Source organism: Salmo salar, chromosome ssa12 (genome assembly GCF_905237065.1).
Source record: "Salmo salar chromosome ssa12, Ssal_v3.1, whole genome shotgun sequence".
NCBI classification, from domain to species: domain Eukaryota; kingdom Metazoa; phylum Chordata; class Actinopteri; order Salmoniformes; family Salmonidae; genus Salmo; species Salmo salar.
The window spans coordinates 48,393,922-48,415,412 of NC_059453.1; the positions used below are offsets into that span (position 1 = coordinate 48,393,922).

General features: G+C 41.4%; 1 protein-coding gene across 3 annotated transcripts in view; it reads right to left on the minus strand.

Moving 5' to 3' along the window:
- Positions 1-5,961: 5,961 nt before the first annotated feature.
- LOC106565233 (vitamin D3 receptor B) overlaps positions 5,962-21,491 on the minus strand; it is an 82,146-nt gene continuing 66,616 nt past the window's right edge. For 2 of the 3 annotated variants that reach the window (XM_014132121.2, XM_014132119.2), the window contains exons 8-11: positions 20,186-20,337; positions 16,796-16,912; positions 13,791-14,035; positions 5,962-6,915 (exon numbers count right to left, since the gene is read on the minus strand). In XM_014132121.2, coding sequence (XP_013987596.1) covers positions 6,892-6,915; positions 13,791-14,035; positions 16,796-16,912; positions 20,186-20,337 — 538 coding nt within the window. In that variant the 3' untranslated portion in view covers positions 5,962-6,891. Of the gene's footprint in view, positions 6,916-13,616; positions 14,036-16,795; positions 16,913-20,185; positions 20,338-21,491 lie in introns of those variants that run through there. The other variant, XM_014132123.2, reaches the window with a different exon arrangement.

Below are 21,491 nucleotides of genomic sequence, written 5' to 3' on the forward strand. Positions count from 1 at the left end.
GAAAAATTGGGCGTGCAAAATTATTCAGCCCCTTTACTTTCAGTGCAGCAAACTCTCTTCAGAGGTTCAGTGAGGATCTCTGAATGATCCAATCTTGATCTAAATGACTAATGATGATAAATAGAATCCACCTGTGTGTAATCAAGTCTCCGTATAAATGCACCTGCTCTGTGATAGTCTCAGAGGTCCGTTTAAAGCGCAGAGATCATCATGAAGAACAAGGAACACACCAGGCAGGTCCGAGATACTGTTGTGGAGAAGTTTAAAGCCGGATTTGGATACAAAAAGATTTCCCAAGCTTTAAACATCCCAAGGAGCACTGTGCAAGCGATAATATTGAAATGTAAGGAGTATCAGACCACTGCAAATCTACGAAGACCCAGCCGTCCCTCTAAACTTTCAGCTCATACAAGGAGAAGACTGATCAGAGATGCAGCCAAGAGGCCCATGATCACTCTGGATGAACTGCAGAGATCTACAGCTGAGGTGGGAGACTCTGTCCATAGGACAACAATCAGTCATATACTGCACAAATCTGGCCTTTATGGAAGAGTGGCAAGAAGAAAGCCATTTCTTAAAGATATCCATAAAAAGTGTTGTTTAAAGTTTGCCACTAGCCACCTGGGAGACACACCAAACATGTGGAAGAAGGTGCTCTGGTCAGATGAAACCAAAATCGGCAACAATGCAAAACGTTATGTTTGGCGTAAAAGCAACACAGCTCATCACCCTGAACACACCATCCCCACTGTCAAACATGGTGGTGGCAGCATCATGGTTTGGGCCTGCTTTTCTTCAGCAGGGGCAGGGAAGATGGTTAAAATTGATGGGAAGATGGATGGAGCCAAATACAGGACCATTCTGGAAGAAAACCTGATGGAGTCTGCAAAAGACCTGAGACTGGGATGGAGATTTGTCTTCCAACAAGACAATGATCCAAAACATAAAGCAAAATCTACAATGGAATGGTTCACAAATAAACATATCCAGGTGTTAGAATGGCCAAGTCAAAGTCCAGACCTGAATCCAATCGAGAATCTGTGGAAAGAACTGAAAACTGCTGTTCACAAACGCTCTCCATCCAACCTCACTGAGCTCGAGCTGTTTTGCAAGGAGGAATGGGCAAAAATTTCAGTCTCTCGATGTGCAAAACTGATAGAGACATACCCCAAGCGACTTACAGCTGTAATCGCAGCAAAAGGTGGCGCTACAAAGTATTAACTTAAGGGGGCTGAATAATTTTGCACGCCCAATTTTTCAGTTTTTTATTTGTTAAAAAAGTTTGAAATATCCAATAAATTTCGTTCCACTTCATGATTGTGTCCCACTTGTTGTTGATTCTTCACAAAAAATTACAGTTTTATATCTTTATGTTTGAAGCCTGAAATGTGGCAAAAGGTCGAAAAGTTCAAGGGGGCCGAATACTTTCGCAAGGCACTGTAGCTGCCCATCTAAACCAAATGGAAGGCGCACAATGTACTACTACACTAAGATTAGAAGCTGCATGATAGCAATAAATATGTGTTGTTATTGTGTCTATTGCATTCCAAACTTCTTTTTTTTTACATTCTCCTATACAACAGTGTGTGGGTCTCTATCTGTGACCTTACCTTGTTGAAACCAGTGCACCTGTGACTGGTACTGACAGGCCTACTAGGCTTAGGTCTATACAAAAGCAGTGGGTATGAATGCTATGCTAGGAAAATACAGTTAAGATAATGCAACCACTACTGTACTGAGAACAGACAACCAACCAACGGCCTCACCTAGAAGACGTTCTCCTCATCCCAGCCCTATGGGGTCTAACACTTCACCCCTCACCAAACCGCACTTACACGGCCTTATCAGTGCACAAGCAAGTGCCACCGCTTCATAAAAACACTGACAATTAACTGTCACAACGCTGACTGGATGCTCTGATAACCTTTTATTTTTCCCCCTGCACGTACCCCATACATGCAATCTCTCTCTCCATTCCTAGAGAAAGGGGGATGTGGTGTGTGTGAAGGGGAGGACAGTGACCTGAAATCTCTTCTCAATGTACTTGGAACATATTCGCTAAAATCACACAGCAGCATGATAGGTCTAACTGAGAACCAACAAGGGGCATTATGTAGACCGAATGGCAGCAGCATTGAATTAGAACAGCCCTGAAACTTGTACAATGCTTTTAAAGGGGAGCCATGCAGTGGGTTTTAGTTTAGCCAACCTATTATAGCTAAGCTAGCACATTTTAAGCACAATGTACACACCTGTTGAACTCAAAAGTTGAAAAAGAAGGGTCAATGGGTTAAAAAAAAAAATGTTTTAATCACAATAGGAAACACTACCCTCTACTGGAAAATAGATTAAATGATAGTAGGAGTACAGGTGGTAGGACAAGGATCATCAACTAGATTCAGCCGGGGGCCAATTTTTTGTTGAGAGGATGGTCGGGGGGCTGGAACTTAATTACGAATAATTTGTAGACTACAATTTGATCACAAGAAGCCCAAACATATGTTTGACTAAAACATAATCATTTCAAACCTTGCTTACATTTGTATACAATCACACATTATGCTTGGGAATACTTGGGAACAGATTTCTTAAATTAAAATCAGTAGGAGCTGATTTCCAGGTGTTTTTAGTCTTTTATGCCCAATAATAAAAATAAAAAAGAATAAAACATGTATTTATTTTGGCTCAGAAAACTTGAGGGGGCCAAATGAGACCACCGGCCCACGGGCCGCCAGTTGGGGAACCCTGCAGTAGGAGATAAAAACACAACAGATACAGAACAAACATATCACAAATTGGGGTTGTTTTAGAACATGGAAATGTTTTTAACTGACACCAAAGCTCCAAAGCTTTGAAAAAAGTTCAATGTATTTTAATGTATTCCAGATATTCTAGATATTTTATGTTTTTAGATAAAGCAACCACATAAGACGTTGTCTGACAGTAATTCAGTCGCCTTGCGGTCTTTCCTACGTCTTCCCACATTAATCTTCGATCAACCAAACACGCATCTCATCCGCTCCAAAAATACTTTACAGCAACCGAAATGTGTGTAATTATATAGACTATTAAATATCAGTTCCCCACATTGTTGTGACATCACCAAAACACTGGATAAAGTTGGTGCCACAAGCTTAGATGCACCACTTGTACAGTATGTTACTCCACCACATGAGCGCAGTTCTGCCCATTCAGTTTATAGATTTCTCTCTGTAATTGTATTTTAGTTATATTGACTAGACTATTCACTCATGCAGCAGTGTCCAAGAACTGTTGAACCAATAAACATAGGTTTTTAATTCATATTAAACCTATCACATAAATGTTATGCATACAATAAAGATCAAACAGAAAACACAACACTATGCACAGTCGTTTATTATTTGATTTGCAAAACATCTGACAAAAATAACATTACATAAACACCCATTTATAATGTCTGTTGTAATAGAAAAAAAAACATCTTAAAAAGAAATAAAAACAAAGAACATACATTGCAAGAAATTAGACAAATTACTTTGATAATTGCAGCCATATAACGCTGACATCGACAGGCAGTAATTGATAGCATATTCATCCAAATGTACGCATTGTGTTACAAACAATACTCTAAGTGCTTTTGTTGTTTCTGTCTTTCCATCGAATGTGATGTGGTGCAGTGTCTTAAAAACAGGATTATTAATTTAACAAGCGAACATTTTACAAATAATTCTTAAACAACTCAATTTTCTTGCCAATAAAGACAGCTCAAGTAGAATCACCGTCTGTTGCTAGAATAATAGGTTATTAAGTAGTATTGACCAATCTTTGAAATAAGCCATCTTGAGAAACAATATATATATATTTTTAATAGTTTTAACATACTTGAAAAAGATAATTGGAAAAGTTTGCTTGCTAACTTTCTAATCCTGCTTCACGAAACACTCCAATCTTCAAAAGGTTCCTATAGGCACTCAACTCAGGCCCTGAAGGGCCACAGTGTCTGCTGGCTGTCAATACCTATAGCTAATCGCTACTAATTCTGAACTCCTTTCACTCCCTGCATTGTTCCCCAAAGTGTAGAGTGAGGAGTACATGGGAGCCAATTCCCCATTTTCTTTGGGAAAAAGGAATTCTTTGTGAATGCAGGTAACTTTAAAGTACTTTTGAGTTAGCTTCTATCGATTTCATGTGTAGCAAGGTCTACATACACTACCGTTCAAAAGTTTGGGGTCACTTAGAAATGTCCTTGTTTTTGACAGAAAAGCTCATTTTTTGTCTAATAAAATAACATCAAATTGATCTGACAGTGTAGACATTGTTAATGCTGTAAATGACTATTGTAGCTGTAAATGGCAGATTCTTTATGGAATATCTACATAGGAGTACAGAGGCCCATTATCAGCAACCATCACTCCTGTGTTCCAATGGCACGTTGTGATAGCTAATCCAAGTTTATAATTTAAAAAAAGGCTAATTGATCATTGTAAAACCCTTTTGCAATTATGTTAACACAGCTGACAACTGGGGTGCTGATTAAAGAAGCAATAAAACTGGCCTTCTTTAGACTAGTTGAGTATCTGGAGCATCAGCGTTTGTGGGTTCGATTACAGGCTCAAAATGGCCAGAAACAAATCACTTTCTTTTGAAACTTGTCCGTCTATTCTTGTTCTGAGAAATGAAGGCTATTCCATACGAGAAATTGCCAAGAACCTGAAGATCTCGTACAACGCTGAGTACTACTCCCTTCAAAGAACAGCGCAAACTGGCTCTAACCAGAATAGAAAGAGGAGTGGGAGGGCCCGGTGCACAACTGAGCAAGAGGACAAGTACATTAGAGTGTCTAGTTTGAGAAACAGACGCCTCACAAGTCCTCAACTGGCAGCTTCATTAAATAATACCCGCAAAACACCAGTCTCAACGTCAACAGTGAAGAGGCAACTCCGGGATGCTGGCCTTCTAGGCAGAGTTGCAAAGAAAAAGCCATATCTCAGACTAGCCAATAAAAATAAAAGATTAAGAACACAGACACTAGACACAGGAAGTTAAGAAAAAAGAGTTATGGACAGACAAATCTAAGTTTGAGGTGTTTGGATCGCAAAGAAGACAATTCTTGAGACGCAGAAAAAATGAAAAGATGCTGGAGGAGTGCTTGATGCCATCTGTCAAGCATGGTGGAGGCTATGTGACGGTCTGGGGGTGCTTTGGCGGTGGTAAAGTGAGAGATTTGTACAGGGTAAAAGGGATCTTGAACAAGGAAGGCTATCACTCCATTTTGCAATTCCATGCCATACCCTGTAGACGGCGCTTAATTGGAGCCATTTTCATCACAGGACAATGACCCAAAGCACAGCTCCAAGCTATGCAAGAACTATTTAGGGAAGAAGCAATCAGCTTGAATTCTGTCTATAATGGTAGTTGCCAGCACACTCACCAGATCTCAACCCTATTGAGCTGTTGTGGGAGTAGCTTGACTGTATGGTACGTAAGAAGTGCCCATCAAGCCAATCCAACTTGTGGGAGGTGCTTCAGGAAGCATGGGGTGAAATCTCTTCAGATTACCTCAACAAATTGACAACTAGAATAACAAAGGTCTGCAAGACTGTAATTGCTGCAAATGGAGGATTCTTTGACGAAAGCAATGTTTGAAGGACACAATTATTATTTCAATTAAAAATCATTATTTATAACCGTGTCAACGTCTTGACTATATTTCCTATTCATTTTGCAACTCATTTCATGTATGCTTTCATGGAAAACAAGGACATTTCTAAGTGAACCCAAACTTTTGAACGGTAGTGTACCTCCAATAGCTAGCATGATGATTGATTATCAAACTGGCAGATTTTTCTAGACACATTTTGTCTTTTCTTATTTAAAGTTCTGTTTGAAAACAAATGGTCAAAATTGAGACAGTTAGTTGGAAAGATAGTAGAGAGCATTGCCAAAAAGTATTCAAAAACAGTACTCAAAGATATTAAAGCAGTTACTCAACATCTTTAATTGGTACTAACTGAGCAATGTCGGGCAGGGCAGAATTGTTTTTGTTTGCCCGCGCTACAGACGGCTATATAGGTCCACTAATACAGGACTTGTAAAGGCCTACCTTTGTTAAAAAAATAAAAAATAAAAAAATGTTTTCATAATGTAATTACGATTTTTCAGGGGGTGCTGCAGCACCCCTACTTCCCGCGGCTATGGTAGCTGGCGATTAATATTACACTGATCAATTAAAGCGGTTTAATCAAAGTTTATAAATGGGCATCTACTTCCTCAAGTCCACATTGTTCAAATAGGAACTTGCCCCATGTGTGCTTTTCTAGAACCAGCTTGTCCTAGCTTCAGACCAACCTAAACTACTCAGCTTTACAAAAACTACACAACACGACACTGTGGCCTCCTATGTCCTGGTTAGCATATTTCTGCTGGGTGATACTCAACCGTGCCAATGGTAGTAAGAATAACAACATTCCCATCAATCTGTGATGTTCTTGATAAAAGCAGCATTAAATGGATACTGAGGGTTGTCCTCTCAGAACTTTTGCCCTTTCCTGAAAATCTGAAGATCTATATGGAATAGTCTACTCTAAAAAGGTGGGTTGGTGCATAAGAGTGGAGAAAATGAGCTGAGAGAAGGAGGGAAGGAGAGAGAGAAGAGATGGATTGGGGAAAGGGGACAGAGTGAGAGACATCTAGTGAGGGCAAAGACCATTCCAACTGTGCCAAGAGGAGCAGACACTCCAACTCTCTGACCGAAACCATATGACTCATGACCTCTCTATACAGAGGTCACAGTTAAGTCTCTGGCTGCGTTTCATTCCAGGATGTTGCTCCCTCCCTTCTGTCCTTCAATGAAAGCCGAATATGGCGGAAACCAGGTGGAGGTATTTCTTACATACAGCTACCCAGTTGTCAGACGTGCGATATGCGAGTGAACTAAGAAAAAAAGGGAGGAAACCACGTATTAGAATGAAACGCAACCCCGGCCAACCCAAACCCAGCCTGGAATCCCATTGGTCAGAATGCAGGCACAATTAAACCACAACCTCTGGTGGGTTTTTGTGCGTTACTTAAAAAATGCAATGCTTTTAGTTGAAAAATACTTTACAAAAAAATAAAAAATACCAATGACTTCATTAGCTGTATAGTCTCCCAGTCTGCATGATGAGACATCTTTGAGGTAATCAAAGTGTTTCATTAGACAGCAATAAATACCAACACATATTACAAAAGTAAAAACAGAGGCAACTGCTTTAATGCTAAAGCATAATCTGTAGCTAAAAGAGGTAGATCATTGTTGTGTACATCCATTGTGGACACTCCTTTTTAATGTTTGAAGAAGAACAAAATAAAAATCTACACGTCGAAATCAACGGTACTGTGTATCAATCCCTGTCACATTCAAAACATTTATTGAAAGGCAATCTCACTCGATCAAAACGATTCGTATAATGTTCTTTAAAGAAAAAAAAAATCTATTTGTGAGTTGAATTTCTAATCATTTTTTAAAACTGGATTTGTAATGGGTAATTGCTTTGTACAACCTTTATACATAAGAACTTCAAATATGAGACTGTTAAGCTAGCTGATGCTGGTGTACCATGGGCTGTAATGTAGGCGTTCACCCTCTGTTTGACATAGAAATATAAACAAGACAAGAAAAGACATAGCCTACTGTATTAACCTCAACATTTCTAGTTGAATTTCGTTTAATAAATGGTTCCTAAAGGTAACTGACAAAATAAAGGAAACGCCAACAAAGTGTCTTAATAGGGCGGTGGGCTGCTACGAGACACCAGAACAGCTTCAATGGTCCTTGGCATAGATTCTACCAGTGTCTGGAACTCTATTGGAGTGATGCGACACCATTCTTCTACGAGAAATTCTGTTGAAGGTGGTGGAAAATGCTGTCTCAGGAGCTGCTCCAGAATCTCCCATTTGGGTTGAGATCTGGTGACTGAGACACACACACCCTTTAAACCCCCTATGCTAATTTGAGACCCCCCCTCTTTCAAAGTCACTGAGATCTCTTCTTCTAGCCATGGTAGCCAAAATAATGGGTAACTGGGCATTTTTATACATGACCCTAAGCACGATGGGATGTTAATTGCTTAAATCATTTAGGAACCACACCTGTGTGGAAGCTCCTGCTTTCAATATACTTTGCATCCCTCATTTGCCCAAGTGTTTCCTTTATTTTGGCAGTTACCTGTATGTTCCAGTTCGGCGTTCAATAAAAATGTCAGAGCTAAAATTGAGACATTCTAAGTCGATGAATGAAAATGAAAAAAATGCTTAATTTGGATTACTGATCAAAAATCTATAGAAATAAACTTAAGAGTTTGCTTGTCCGACCCATTGTTAATGCTATTGAACAGCTTATTAGGTGAAAAGTCAAAAGTTTATATCAATGGTCATAAAGCCACATTAGGCCTTTTCTTCATCAAGCGTTTTGGAATATCCCCTCCGGTTGTTGACTGAATATTGAGCAGCGATAACTGTGCAAACCAGATGCGAGCGAGAGAGACCTCTCCTTACCCTGTACTTCTTTAAAGGGGAGATTTGTGACAACATCCCGCCCTGTGGCACTTACATGATACCCGAGCCTTATACGTACATATCGAAAATCAATACTGTATATCTATATCTCATCAACTGAAAACAATCAACTCTCTTTATGTACACACAGAGATATGCATGTGGAAAGGAAATTAAAAACCAAAGCCGCCCAAAATGCACAAGTCATCTAACAACCGTAAACTCGCAACACACCATAACCTTCACCAAACTGACATGAACACGAGTGGTACTGAGTAAAAGGAATCATGTAGCCTATCATCACCTTAATAAAACACATCCCGAGAAAGAGGAACTTGTCAATCAACAGTATGAACTAAAATAATTCCACGAATCATCAGGTGCCTATGTAAGTGAATTCCTAACACTAGGTATTTAGTGTGTTTTGCAAAACAATATCACTTCATACGACTTATATAGCTTATCGATAAAAATCCATTAAAAAGTCATTTTTCTGCAGTCATTCAACGGAACATTTGCTATGGTGGCTGGGAGGGGACATAACAAAATAATGAATGACTGTCAATAAGGGGGAGAGTGATGGAATAGGCTGTGGTCCACTATCTGACGTCTAATGTTGATGTTGATGTTTTAAAGCAATGACAAGGTTTACTGTATGCTAAGAACACAATGTTCTGATTACGTTCCTTCAACAGTAGGAAGACAGAGTCCTTGTTCTCACCCACGTCCTGCAAAAAGACCACAAAATAGCCCTCTCTGTAGCCTATAGTGATGATGTCATAACTAAGTGCCACAGTAGTTTCTGTTTGGCCAATCACGAGTCCGGTTGAAGCAGAAGTGGCACTCGCGTACAGGGACTGAAGGACAGGATGTACAATAGAGAGCCGTCTACCTCGACTCACGCAATTCATTTACCCTCTTTTTGACAATTTCCCTAGATGATGTCAGTGTCTTAGCTTCGAGGCCACAGCTATAGGCTGACATAATTGGAAGTCAATGTGTCATGCCCATTAAAACAGAAGGAGATACTATAGGCTCCGGGGACAAGTAACCCCTAGGTACAGATCAAGGCTCAGCTTCTTCCTTCCCCAATCCTAAACTTAACCATTAGTAATGGAAATGACCCAATGTCAAAGTCTAAGGGCAACTTCACCATACACCAAGATCTCGCTATAGCCTCTTCGGCCAGTTTCCGGCACACAGATTAGGCTAAGCCTAGTCCTGGACTAAACATGAATTTAATAAAATGTGTCCAGGGAAAGCGGTCCTCAGTGTCCATTCACTTGCTTTACAATATCATATACATGTAGGTCATTTTGAACACTGGAGCAGGTGATATGACATTAAATGTGGTCAACAGGTGCTCCCTAAAAACCTTTAAGGTCTCTGTAGGGTAGCCTTAATAGTTCATAATAAGGGATTGGAATGAAGTGCTTTACATTGTATGGGTGAACTCACCTAATCCACACAGCCAATGTGTTGCCCACCCTTGGGTGACCTTACACACTGTTCGTGCATGGACAGGGGAATGAAGAGATCGAAAGCATATGAGTTGATTCTACTTTACACAAGTACAATAGCACATCTGAGACATAGAAATAAACATATTAGATATATCAATTGTGTATCTACAGCCCAATGAAATCAATAGCTACTAATGAATACGAGCCACATTTCTTTAAACTGGCTTTTTTTGTATTTATCTCCCTCTATATGGCTTATATTAGAGAGCAGCACTGTATATTCAGCTTGTATAACATCCTTTTTCTCCCAAATGACTAACCAAAGTAAAGGCGCCAACCACCCATCGACGACACAACCTTAGCCAACGCGTCAATCAATCACTCACCCACACCCAAAAATATATAGATTCATCTATATAGATATATATATATATATATATATAAGTAGAAAAGTTTGGACACACAGACTCATTCCAGGGGTTTTCTTTATTTTTTTTACTATTTTCTACATTGTAGAACAATAGTGAAGACATCAAAACTATGAAATAACACATATGGAATCATGTAGTAACCAAAAAAGTGTTAAACAAATCAAATATATTTTAGATGTTAGATTCTTCAAAGTAGCCAACCTTTGCCTTGATGACAGCCTTGCACACTCTTGGCATTCTCTCAACCAGCTTCATGAGGTATTCACCTAGAAAGGATTTCAATTAACAGGTGTGCTTTGTTAAAAGTTAATTTGTGGAATTTGTTTGTGAGCCAATCAGTTGTTTGTGACAAGGTAGGGGTGGAATACAGAAGATAGCCCTATTTGGTAAAAGACCAAGTCCATATTATGGCAAGAACAGCTCAAATAAGCAAAGAGAAATGACAGTCCATCATTACTTTAAGACAAGAACTTTGAAAGTTTCTTCAAGTGCAGTCGCAGAAACTGGCTCTCATGAGGACCGCCACAGGAAAGGAAGACCTAAAGTTACCTCTGCTGCAGAAGATACGCTCATTAGAGTTAACTGCACCTCAGATTGCAGCCCAAAATAATGCTTCAAGTAACAGACATCTCAACATCAACTGTTTAGAAGAGACTGCATGAAATCAGGCCTTTATGGTCAATTTGCTGCAAAGAAACCACTACCAAAGAACACCAATAAGAAGAGACTTGCTTGGGCCAAGAAACATGAGCAATGGACATTAGACCGGTGGAAATCTGTTCTTTGGTCTGATGTGGCGAAATTTGAGATTTTTTATTCCAATCGCCGTGTCTTTGTGAGACGTAGAGTAGATGACCGGATGATCTACGCATGTGTGGTTCCCAGAGTGAAGCATGGAGGAGGAGGTGTGATGGTGTGGGAGTGCTTTGCTGGTGACATTGTCAGTGATTTATTTAGAATTCAGGGCACACTTAACCAGCATGGCTACCACAGAATTGTGCAGTGGTACGTCATCCCATCTGGTTTGCGCTTAGGGGACTATCATTCGTTTTTCAACAGGACAATGACCCAAAACACACCTCCAGGCTGTGTAAGGGCAATTTGACCAAGGAGAGTGATGGAGTGTTGCATCAGATGACCCGGCCTCCAGAATCACCTGACCTCAACCTAATTGAGATTGGAATGAGTTGGACCACAGAGTGAAGGAAAAGCAGCCAACGAGTGCTCAGCATATGTTGGAACTCCTTCAAGACTGCTGGAAAAGCATTCCTCATGAAGCTGGTTGAGAGAATGCCAAGAGTGTGCAAAGCTGTCATCAAGGCAAAGAGTGGCTACTTTGAAGAATCTAACATCTAAAATATATTTTCACTTTTTTGGTTACTACATGATTCCATATGTATGATTTCATAGATTTGATGTCTTAACTATTATTCTACGATGTAGAAAATAGTAAAAATAAAGAAAAACCCTTGAATGAGTAGGTATGTCCAAACTTTCACTGGTACTGTATATATATATAAAAAAAAAGTTGAGAAAGCATAGTGTTTCAGAGAGAGAAAGTGAGATAAGTCATAAAACACGGTCATCAATATCATGTTTGCATATATAATCCAAGAATATCTTACTAAGCGTTAGTAGTAGTAATATCTATGTAGCCCTATGTACAGCTGCGCGGTCATTGTATCGATACGTAGTATTTACAGGATGCAGCCACTGGAGGGCTGAGCAGCATACAACACCGGAGGACTCAGACGTGTCAAAAAACTAAACAGAAAACGGTCCATCCGAGTCCTCAAGACATTCTTTTCAACTAATTCCACTTCCGAGTTGGAAACGAAAGGGGTGATATCTGTGAAGAAGCAGCTTTGAAACACTCCACCTACTAAAAACTGTACATTTGAGGAAAAAAAAATGAACAATTCATGGAATTGTTTTAAGATCCTGTCCAGATAACTTGCATGGTTTGTGGCTATAATACAAAAAGACGTGGACAGTAGAGTAACTGACCTAACTATGCATTTCCAGTCAGAGTTTGGCATTGTAGCCCTTTAAAAACGGTGGTATAACTTAAACATAGACATATATTAATAGATACGCATGAGTACAGGTAGCAGTGTTCGTGATACATAGAAGTTGTAGCTAAGTCTATTTAGAGCTATCATAATCCCCCCCCCCCCCACCCTAAACAACCAGAGCTCTGGCTTGGTTTGATTGACAGCTTGTTTTAGTGACTAAACAGCCACAGCTCCCACACACTATTCCGACACCAAACTATTTCCAGGTTACAGATAATATTCCGTAGGCTGTATGAATCTATTCAGAGTATACACATTTCCTTCATCAATTCCTAGAGGCTAGTTAGCAAAAGCTAGCGCAAATGGTGAGTGTGCACATAAAAGGCATCATGTGGCTACACTAGAAGCCTGGAAGCTTAGAGAGCGTTGACAATACCTTTGGCAGAGGTGAAGAACGTGCGTTTTGCTGCGTATACGGTACACTCAAACACTTGCCCTTGAGGGAAGCGATTGAGCGGAATAACCGGAGAAAGGATGAGAGAAACATGTGGAAATACTTTGCAGGCACTGTTTTTGCTCCAGGGAGGACGTAGTATGTATTTGCTATCCACGATTGAAATGTTATCATGCATTTTGAAGGTTCTATACTGTGTGTATTTCTGAATACAAAAACTGAGAGGAGAAAATCAGAGGTAGCTCCAACATATTGGCTAACTGTATAAGTGAGTGTCCTTACGTGTGTGTGTATGTGTGTAATCATATGTATGAGTGATCATACACCGCCATGCATAAAAGCAGCACTTGCATGACACACACACAAAAAGCACACGGTGTACTGTATGTACCGGCACACAAGACGCAATACTGTTTGGCAATATACTGTCTCTTAAATACCAAGGTAAGCGTACATGTCAAATATAGGCAGAAGTTCCATGTATGTATGGTTCTGAAGTAAATTCCCTTGTTTGTATCATTCGCTCCCCATCGCTTTGCATGTTCCAGTCAACAGCTCCTCAGGTACCCAGTCCCAGGCCTGACCTACCGAAGCTCCTCACGCACACACGGCAGGGAACTTTCTAACACACACACACACACACACACACACACACACACACACACACACACACACACACACACACACACACACACACACACACACACACACACACACACACACTTCTATTACCCCCCCTCCCCCCTCCCCCCTCCCTCACAAGACACACTTACATTCACACCATCCACAGTCCGTCTAACCACATTCCTCATAGCTCCCACCTCATACTCTCCTCCCACCTCTCCTATGACCCTTCGTCCACCTCATCCACCTCCATCAAAGGTCACCAAAAAGTGTTAATTTAGGAGACCTCGCTGCCGAACACCTCCAGCACCAGCGGGGTCAGCTGCATGCTGTGCTCGGGCTGGAAGGACAGCGAGCGGTACTGCTTGGAGTGCTCTTCGTTCAGGCTGCGCAGGTCCGCCAGCTTCTGGATCATTTTGGCATACACGAGGCGGCCGCCAGGGTGGTGCAGCTGGATGTAGGCCTGCAGCGTCTCCGACAAACGGTCCTGCAGGGTCTCGATGCGCCCGTGATCCTGCACGCCCGGACGGTCTGGAGGGGAGAGAAAGGAGGGAGAGGCGCAAGGAGACACGGACGGTAAGACTTTTAAAGGGCTTCTTCGTATTCAGCATCGTCCAGCGCCATACTAGACAGTGTCTACACATGAAGGGAGGGGGAAGACATGGCTGGTAAGACTTTAAAGGGCTTCTTCATTCTCATTATCTCCTGCACCATACCAGACAGTGTCTACACATGAAGGGAGTGGGAAGACATGGCTGGTAAGACTTTAAAGAGGCTATATAGAACTTTTGCCTCAGAGAGGTGCTCTTGAGCCAAAATGAGTCCGCTAAATGTCCAGAAATGAAGTCCAGAAATTACCTTATTGTATGAAAAGTGGCACACCTCCCCATAGCCATGACCAAAAGCTTATGGTAGCCTAACATCAGCCTAAAACTAAGCATATGTGTGGTTTCATAGGAAAATAAATCAATTAGGTTAATATTATATAATGTACAAATACGCTTGCATGTATATTTTAGCCTACAGTAAACTGGGAAATCTACACTGAGTGTACAAAACATTAAGAACACATAGACTGTCCAGGTGAATCCAGGTGAAAGCTATGATCCCTTATTGATGTCACTTGTTAAATCCACTTCAATCAGTGTAGATGAAGGGGAGGAGACCAGTTAAAGAAGGATTTTTAAGCCTCAAGTCAATTGAGACATGGATTGTGTATGCGTGCCATTCAGAGGGTGAAAAGGCAAGACAAAATATTTAAGTAGCTTTGAACGGCGTATGGTCGTAGGTGCCAAGGCACCTGTTTGAGTGTGTCAAGAACTGCAACACTACTGTGTTTTTCACGCTCAACAGTTTCCTGTGTGTATCAAGAATGGTCCACCACCCAAAGGACATCCAGCAAACTTGACCCATATTGACACAAATTTATGCTGTTCTGAGGGCAAAAGGGGGTGCAACTCAATATTAGTAAGGTGTTCCTAATGTTTTTGTATACTCAGTGTATATACACACATATTATCAGACACTAAGGAATTCATGAGACAAGAAATTGAATAATATTAATTTACAAACACAGGCACGCAGTGCATGCATGTACAGTGCATTCAGAAAGTATTCACACCGCTTGACTTTCTCCATATTTTGATTCGTTACAGCCTTATTCTAAAATGGATTAAAAATAATAATAATCACAAAGCAAAAACAGGTTTTTACACATTTTTGCAAATGTAAAACGGAAATATCACATTTACATAAGTATTCAGACCCTTTACTCAGTACTTGAAGCACCTTTGGCAGCGATTACAGCCAGATTACAGTGTCTTCTTGGGTATGACGCTACAAGCTTGGCACACCTGTATTTGGGGAGTTGCTCCCATTCTTCTCTGCAGATCATCTCAAGCTCTGTCAGGTTGGATGGGAGTGTCGTTACACAGCTTTTTTCAGGTCTCTCCAGAGATGTTTGATTGGGTTCAAGTGCGGGTTCTGGCTGGGCCACTCAAGGTCATTCAAAGACTTGTCCCAAAGCCACTCCTACGTTGTCTTGGCTGTGTGCTTAGGGTCATTGTCCTGTTGGAAGGTGAATCTTCGTCCCAGTCTGAGCACTCTGGAGCAGGTTTTCATCAAGGATCTCTCTGTACTTTGCCTCCGTTCATCTTTCCTGAGATCCTGATTTGTCTCCCAGTACCTGCCGCTGAAAAACATCCCCAAAACTGCCACCACTATGATTCACTGTAGGGATGGTGCCAGATTTACTCCTGACGTGACGCTTGGCATTCAGGCCAAAGTGTTCAATCTTGGTTTCATCAGACCAGAGAATCTTGTTTCTCATGGTCTGAGAGTACTTTAGCTGCCTTTTGGCAAACTCCAAGCGGGCTGTCATGTGCCTTTTACTGAGGAGTGGCTTCCGTCTGGCCACTTTACCATAAAGGCCTGATTGGTGGAGTGCTACAGAGATGGTTGTCCTTCTGGAAGGTTCTCCCATCTCCCCAGAGGAACTCTAGAGCTCTGTCAGAGTTATCATCGGGTTCTTGGTCACTTCACTGACCAAGGCCCTTCTCCCCCGATTGCTCAGTTTGGCCGGGCTTGGTGGTTCTAAACTTCTTTCATTTAAGAATGATGGAGGCCACTGTGCTCTCAGGGACCTTCAATTCCTTTGACCTCATGACTTGGTTTTTGCTCTGACATGCACTGTCAACTGTGGGACCTTATATAGACAAGTGTGTGCCTTTCTAAATCATGTCCAATCAATTGAATTTACCAAAGATGGACTCCAATCAAGTTGTAGAAACATCTCAACCATGATCAATGGAAACAGGATGCACCTGAGCTCAATTTTGAGTCTTATAGGAAAGGTTCTGAATACTTATGTAAATAAGGTATTTCTGTTTTTATTTGTAAGAAATGTACAAACATTCCTAACCACCTGTTATCACTTTGTCATTATGGCATATTGTGTGTAGATTGATGAGGGAAACAATTGATTTAATCCATTTCAGAATAAGGCTGTAACGTAACAAAATGTGGAAAAAGTCAAGGGGTCTGAATACTTTCCGAATGCACTGTATATGCACATGTTATCGTCAACCTCACTGACGAAAATGTACAAAATATACACACACGCACAGGTGTGTGAACTTCAGCACAAAGACACACAACCCCCCCCCCCACACACACACACACAAGCTAACTGATCCTCACAAAAACAAGCAGACTCACATAAACAATTCATGACAGACACACACACTACCCGAACCCCCCCCCCACACACATACACCCAGTGTCAGCGTGTACCTGGGGAGAGTAGGCAGATGGCCATGAGCAGCACGTGTTCCTCCTCGTGGAGGTTGAGTTTTTTCAGGCCCACCTGGAATTTGACCAGAGGCTCCAGCAGCTCCAGAGTGTGGCCCGCTGCAGGACACAACACACACACGCACACGCACACACACACACACACACACACACACACACACACACACACACACACACACACACACACACACCGTCAATCAGATCAGATAACAATCACGATATACAGTACCAGTCAAACGTTTGGACACACCTACTCATTCAAGGGTTTTTCTTTTTATTAAGAGTGTGCAAAGCTGTCATCAAGGCAAAAGGGTGGCTACTTTGAAGAATCTCAAATATAAAATATATTTTGGATTTGTTTAACACTTTTTTGGTTCCGTATGTGTTATTTCATAGTTTTGATGTCTTCACTATTATTATACTATTATTCTGCAGTGTATAAAATAGTAAAAATAGAGAAACACCCTTGAATGAGCAGGTTTGTCCAAACTTTTGAGTGGTACTGTATCTCTCATTATATTGTTTAACACTAAGGATTGGTGTGGTTTTGTGAGATAAGAAATTGATTTATATTATATAATGTATGTGATATATTATACAGTATATCTACACTGAACAAAAAATATAAACACAACATGTAAAGTGTTGGTCCCATGTTTCATGAGCTGAAATGAAATGTCTCTAAAACGTTGTGCACAGATTTGTTTACATCCCTGCTAGTGAGCATTTCTCATTTGCCAAGATAATCCATCCACCTGACAGGTGTAGCATATCAAGAAGCTGATTAAACAGCATGATCATTACACAGGTGCACCTTGTGCTGTGGACAATAAAAGGCCACTCTAAAATGTGCAGTTTTCTCACACAGCACAATGCCACAGATGTCTCAAGTATTGAGGGAGCATGCAATTGGCATGCTGACTGCAGGAATGTCTACTAGAGCTGCTGCCAGAATGTTCATTTCTCTACCATAAGCCAAGCCCAATGTCGTTTTAGAGAATTTGGCAGTACGTCCAACCGGCCCCTCAACTGCAGACCACATGTAACCACGCCCAGGACCTCCACATCCGGCCTCTTAACCTGCGGGATCGTATGAGACCAGCCACATGGACAGCTGATGAAACCATGGGCTTTGCATAAGCAAAGAATTTTTGCACAAACTGTCAGAAACTCATCTGCATGCTCGTCATCCTCACCAGGGTCTTGAGCAGACTGCAGTTCGGTGTCGTAACCGACTTTAATAGGCAAATGCTCATCTTCGATGGCCACTGGCACACTAGAGAAGTGTGCTCTTCACAGATTTATTCCTGTTTCAATTATACTGGGCAGATGGCAGACAGAGTGTATGGTGTCGTGTGGGCGACCGGTTTGCTGATGTCAACGTTGTGAATAGAGTGCGGTAGGGTTATGGTATGGGCGTGAATAAGCTACTGACAACAAACACAATTGCATTTTATTGATGGCAATTTGAATGCACAGAGGTACCGTGACGAGATCCGGAAGCACATTGTTGTGCCATTAATCCGCTGCCATCACCTCATGTTTCAGCATGATATTGCACGGACCCATGACGCAAGGGTCTTTACACAATTTCTTGGAGCTGAAAATGTCCCAGTTCTTCCATGGCCTGCACCAGACATGTCACCCATTGAGCATGTTTGGGACGCTCTTGATCGACGTGTACGACAACGCATTATAGTTCTCATCAATATGCAGCAACTTCGCACATCCATTGGAGAGAAGTGGGACAACAATTCCACAGGCCACACTCAACAGCCTGTTCAACTCTAAACGAAGGAGGCAAATGGTGGTCACACCAGATACTGACTGGTTTTCTGATCCGCACCCCTACCTTTTATTTAAGGTATCTGTGACCAACAGATGCATATCTGTATTCCCAGTCACGTGGAATCCATAGACTAGGGCCTAATGAATTTATTCCAATTGACTGATTTCCTTATATGAACTGTAACTCAGTAAAATCGTTGAAATTGTTGCATGTTGCGTTTATATTTTTGTTCATTGTATGTCTCTTATTCATTATAATTTCAAAGGCCAAACTGATCCTAGTTTAGCACTCCTAGATTACAAGGGCCCAGATAACAAATAACTGTTGATTATGGTTTCCCTAACACTCCTCTCAATGCCATTTTCAAAGATGTATGGGTTTATTTCCAATTATTGATCTTACGGTTTTCACATGGTTTCCCTAACACTGAGGATTTGTGTGGTTTCATGAATAAGAAATGGATTAACTGAATAGCATACAAGTCGTAGCGTTGTCGACGGAAACGTGTAGTTTACCTCAGTTCACTTTAGTTAGGTGGTAAACGCAACTACATGTCTCCTGGTTGTCTACTTTGGAACATAACAAAAGGAAAATGAGAAAAAAGCAAGTTGCCAACTTAACAACCAAAAAAAGTCTACTTGTGCGTTATCAATTGTTGAATGAATTGTTAGTTATTAATTATCTCTATTTACTTCTATTGAATAATACTGCAGCTGGTTAACAATCATAGCCTGCTTATTCAAATCGCCTTGTAACAAAGGAGAATGGAGTGTCGCTAGACAAAAGCTGACAAAGTAACTATAGCTACAGAAGACAACAACAGCATCATTTTGAGTGAAAATACAAAATGGGTACAATGCTTGTTTTCCTTGTTTTCAGGAAAAGTCTGGCTAATTTGCTGTCGAGCCCGACTAAAACTCCAATTGACTGGTCGGCCACAGAGATGCCATGGCTAACTTAGGTTTGTCTTCTAGGACAAAGCCAAATTCGTTCTGTGAGAGACCAGACACTTTGTGAGAGTCTTGGTCTAGAGTGACATTCTTCGGTTGATCTGTAAAAATACCCGAGGCTTCTTTGAAAGGCAAATGAATGCCGTGCCTTGAGGGTCTGCGGATGGGTGTATGGTGTGTGTGAGAGTACGTGTTTATAGGTACACGTGCCAAAGTGTGTTTACACTCCATTTCAGCGTTCCTGGCGGAACTGACACACAGTCATGATAGGAAGGCCACGGGACATGTACTGGAGAGTGTATTGGAGAGTGTGTATCTGTGTGTTTTGTGCCTGCACAAACGCATGCATTTTTGTTACCCTTTCTCGCTCACCTTTAGTGGCAGCAATGGTTGTCAAGTGAGTGTGTGTGGGAGTGTCACATTGACTCGCCTTTTTTTAAAGTGGTGTCCCCCACAGTTTCAGAACACGTCCTCTAAGCGAAATGACTGGTGTTTGTGTGTGTGTGCTAGTGCTAGTGCCATCGTTGACAGAGTACAATGGTTTATGACTGCCTATGTTGTGTGTGTCGATCTCAGGGTCTGTGTTCCGTCCTCACACATACATGTGTGTGCTAGCCTGCCTAAGTCTCGTACCTTTAGTGACGTCGTTGACGCAATACTTGAAGTCGGGCCCTCCGCAGCTCCAGGACATGTCCTCCAGGTTGAAGGACTGGTTGGAGCGCAGCATTATCACCTCGATGGCACTCGATTTGAGCAGGGCAATCTGGTCCTCAGCCGTCAGCTCCCTGGAAGGATTACAACCAGGGGTGTATTCATTAGCGCACACCGCAGAAAAAAAAGATTTTGCAGCGGGAAACAGAAAGGAGCGTTTCTCATTGTTTAAGTCGTTTTTCTTCCGTTTGGTAGTTAATGAACGTGAATCAGGAAGATGGCATCTGTTAAAAGAAGAGGACATAATCAGTCGGCTTACGGTCTTCTTACGGTCAGAAAGAGATTGAGATTTAGGTTGTAGATTGAGATTTAGGAGACGGTTGGTTCCAGCCCACGATATCTGATTGGTCAAAGAAATCAGTCGTTCCAGTCGCACAGTGGGCTAATGGTCAGACAGGGGTTAAGTTAAAAGGCTGGGGGATCTAGATCTAGCTATAGGGGGTAAATAGTGGAAGGATCTGGTGACACTTTAGATAGATGGGGCACAAGATAGCTATTGGCTATTCATAACACCTTTATAAACTCCACTCACAAGTGGTGATATAAGGAAGTTCATGTCATGTTCATGTAGGTGGTTTTCCTACCCTGTCATTGAGTTACCAAAGATGTATACCCATTAGTTTGAGCAGTTGTGTTGTGCAATCGAGATAAATAATTGTCTAGAGTTGTAAGGCGCTGTATCTCACACATGCATGCGCGCGTCCACACACACACACACACACACACACACACACACAATGTGTATAATGACGTCCAGGAAAGACAGGCCCTTTTCCATGACCTCCATGACACTGAGCGATGGCCTCTGTTGGCAAACTTGACATGCACCAAAAGGAGCAAACACTGTACGACAACACAAGGTCTGTTGTCGGGTGAAAAAACAACAACCCGTCATATCTGTCACGGCAGAAGTTAAGAGTTTCCGCAGGAACTTCTATGTCATATCCGTCACAAACTCTGTCATATTCGTCACGGCAGGTGTTACGAGTTTCCCCAGAAACTTGTATATCCATTATGGCTAACGAGCTGCAATCAGTAGATATTATAGCCCCTGAGGGGATAAATGAAGTTGTACAGGATTGAATTGAAAATGTTATTTATTTTTGATGATTTGTTTTGTATTCTTTGTACTATTTCAGGGTAAACGTACTGAAGACCCCTAGTTCTTTACTGACGCAATATGACCTTCGACCTAATCAACCAATCACATCTTCAGTGCGATGTTAAA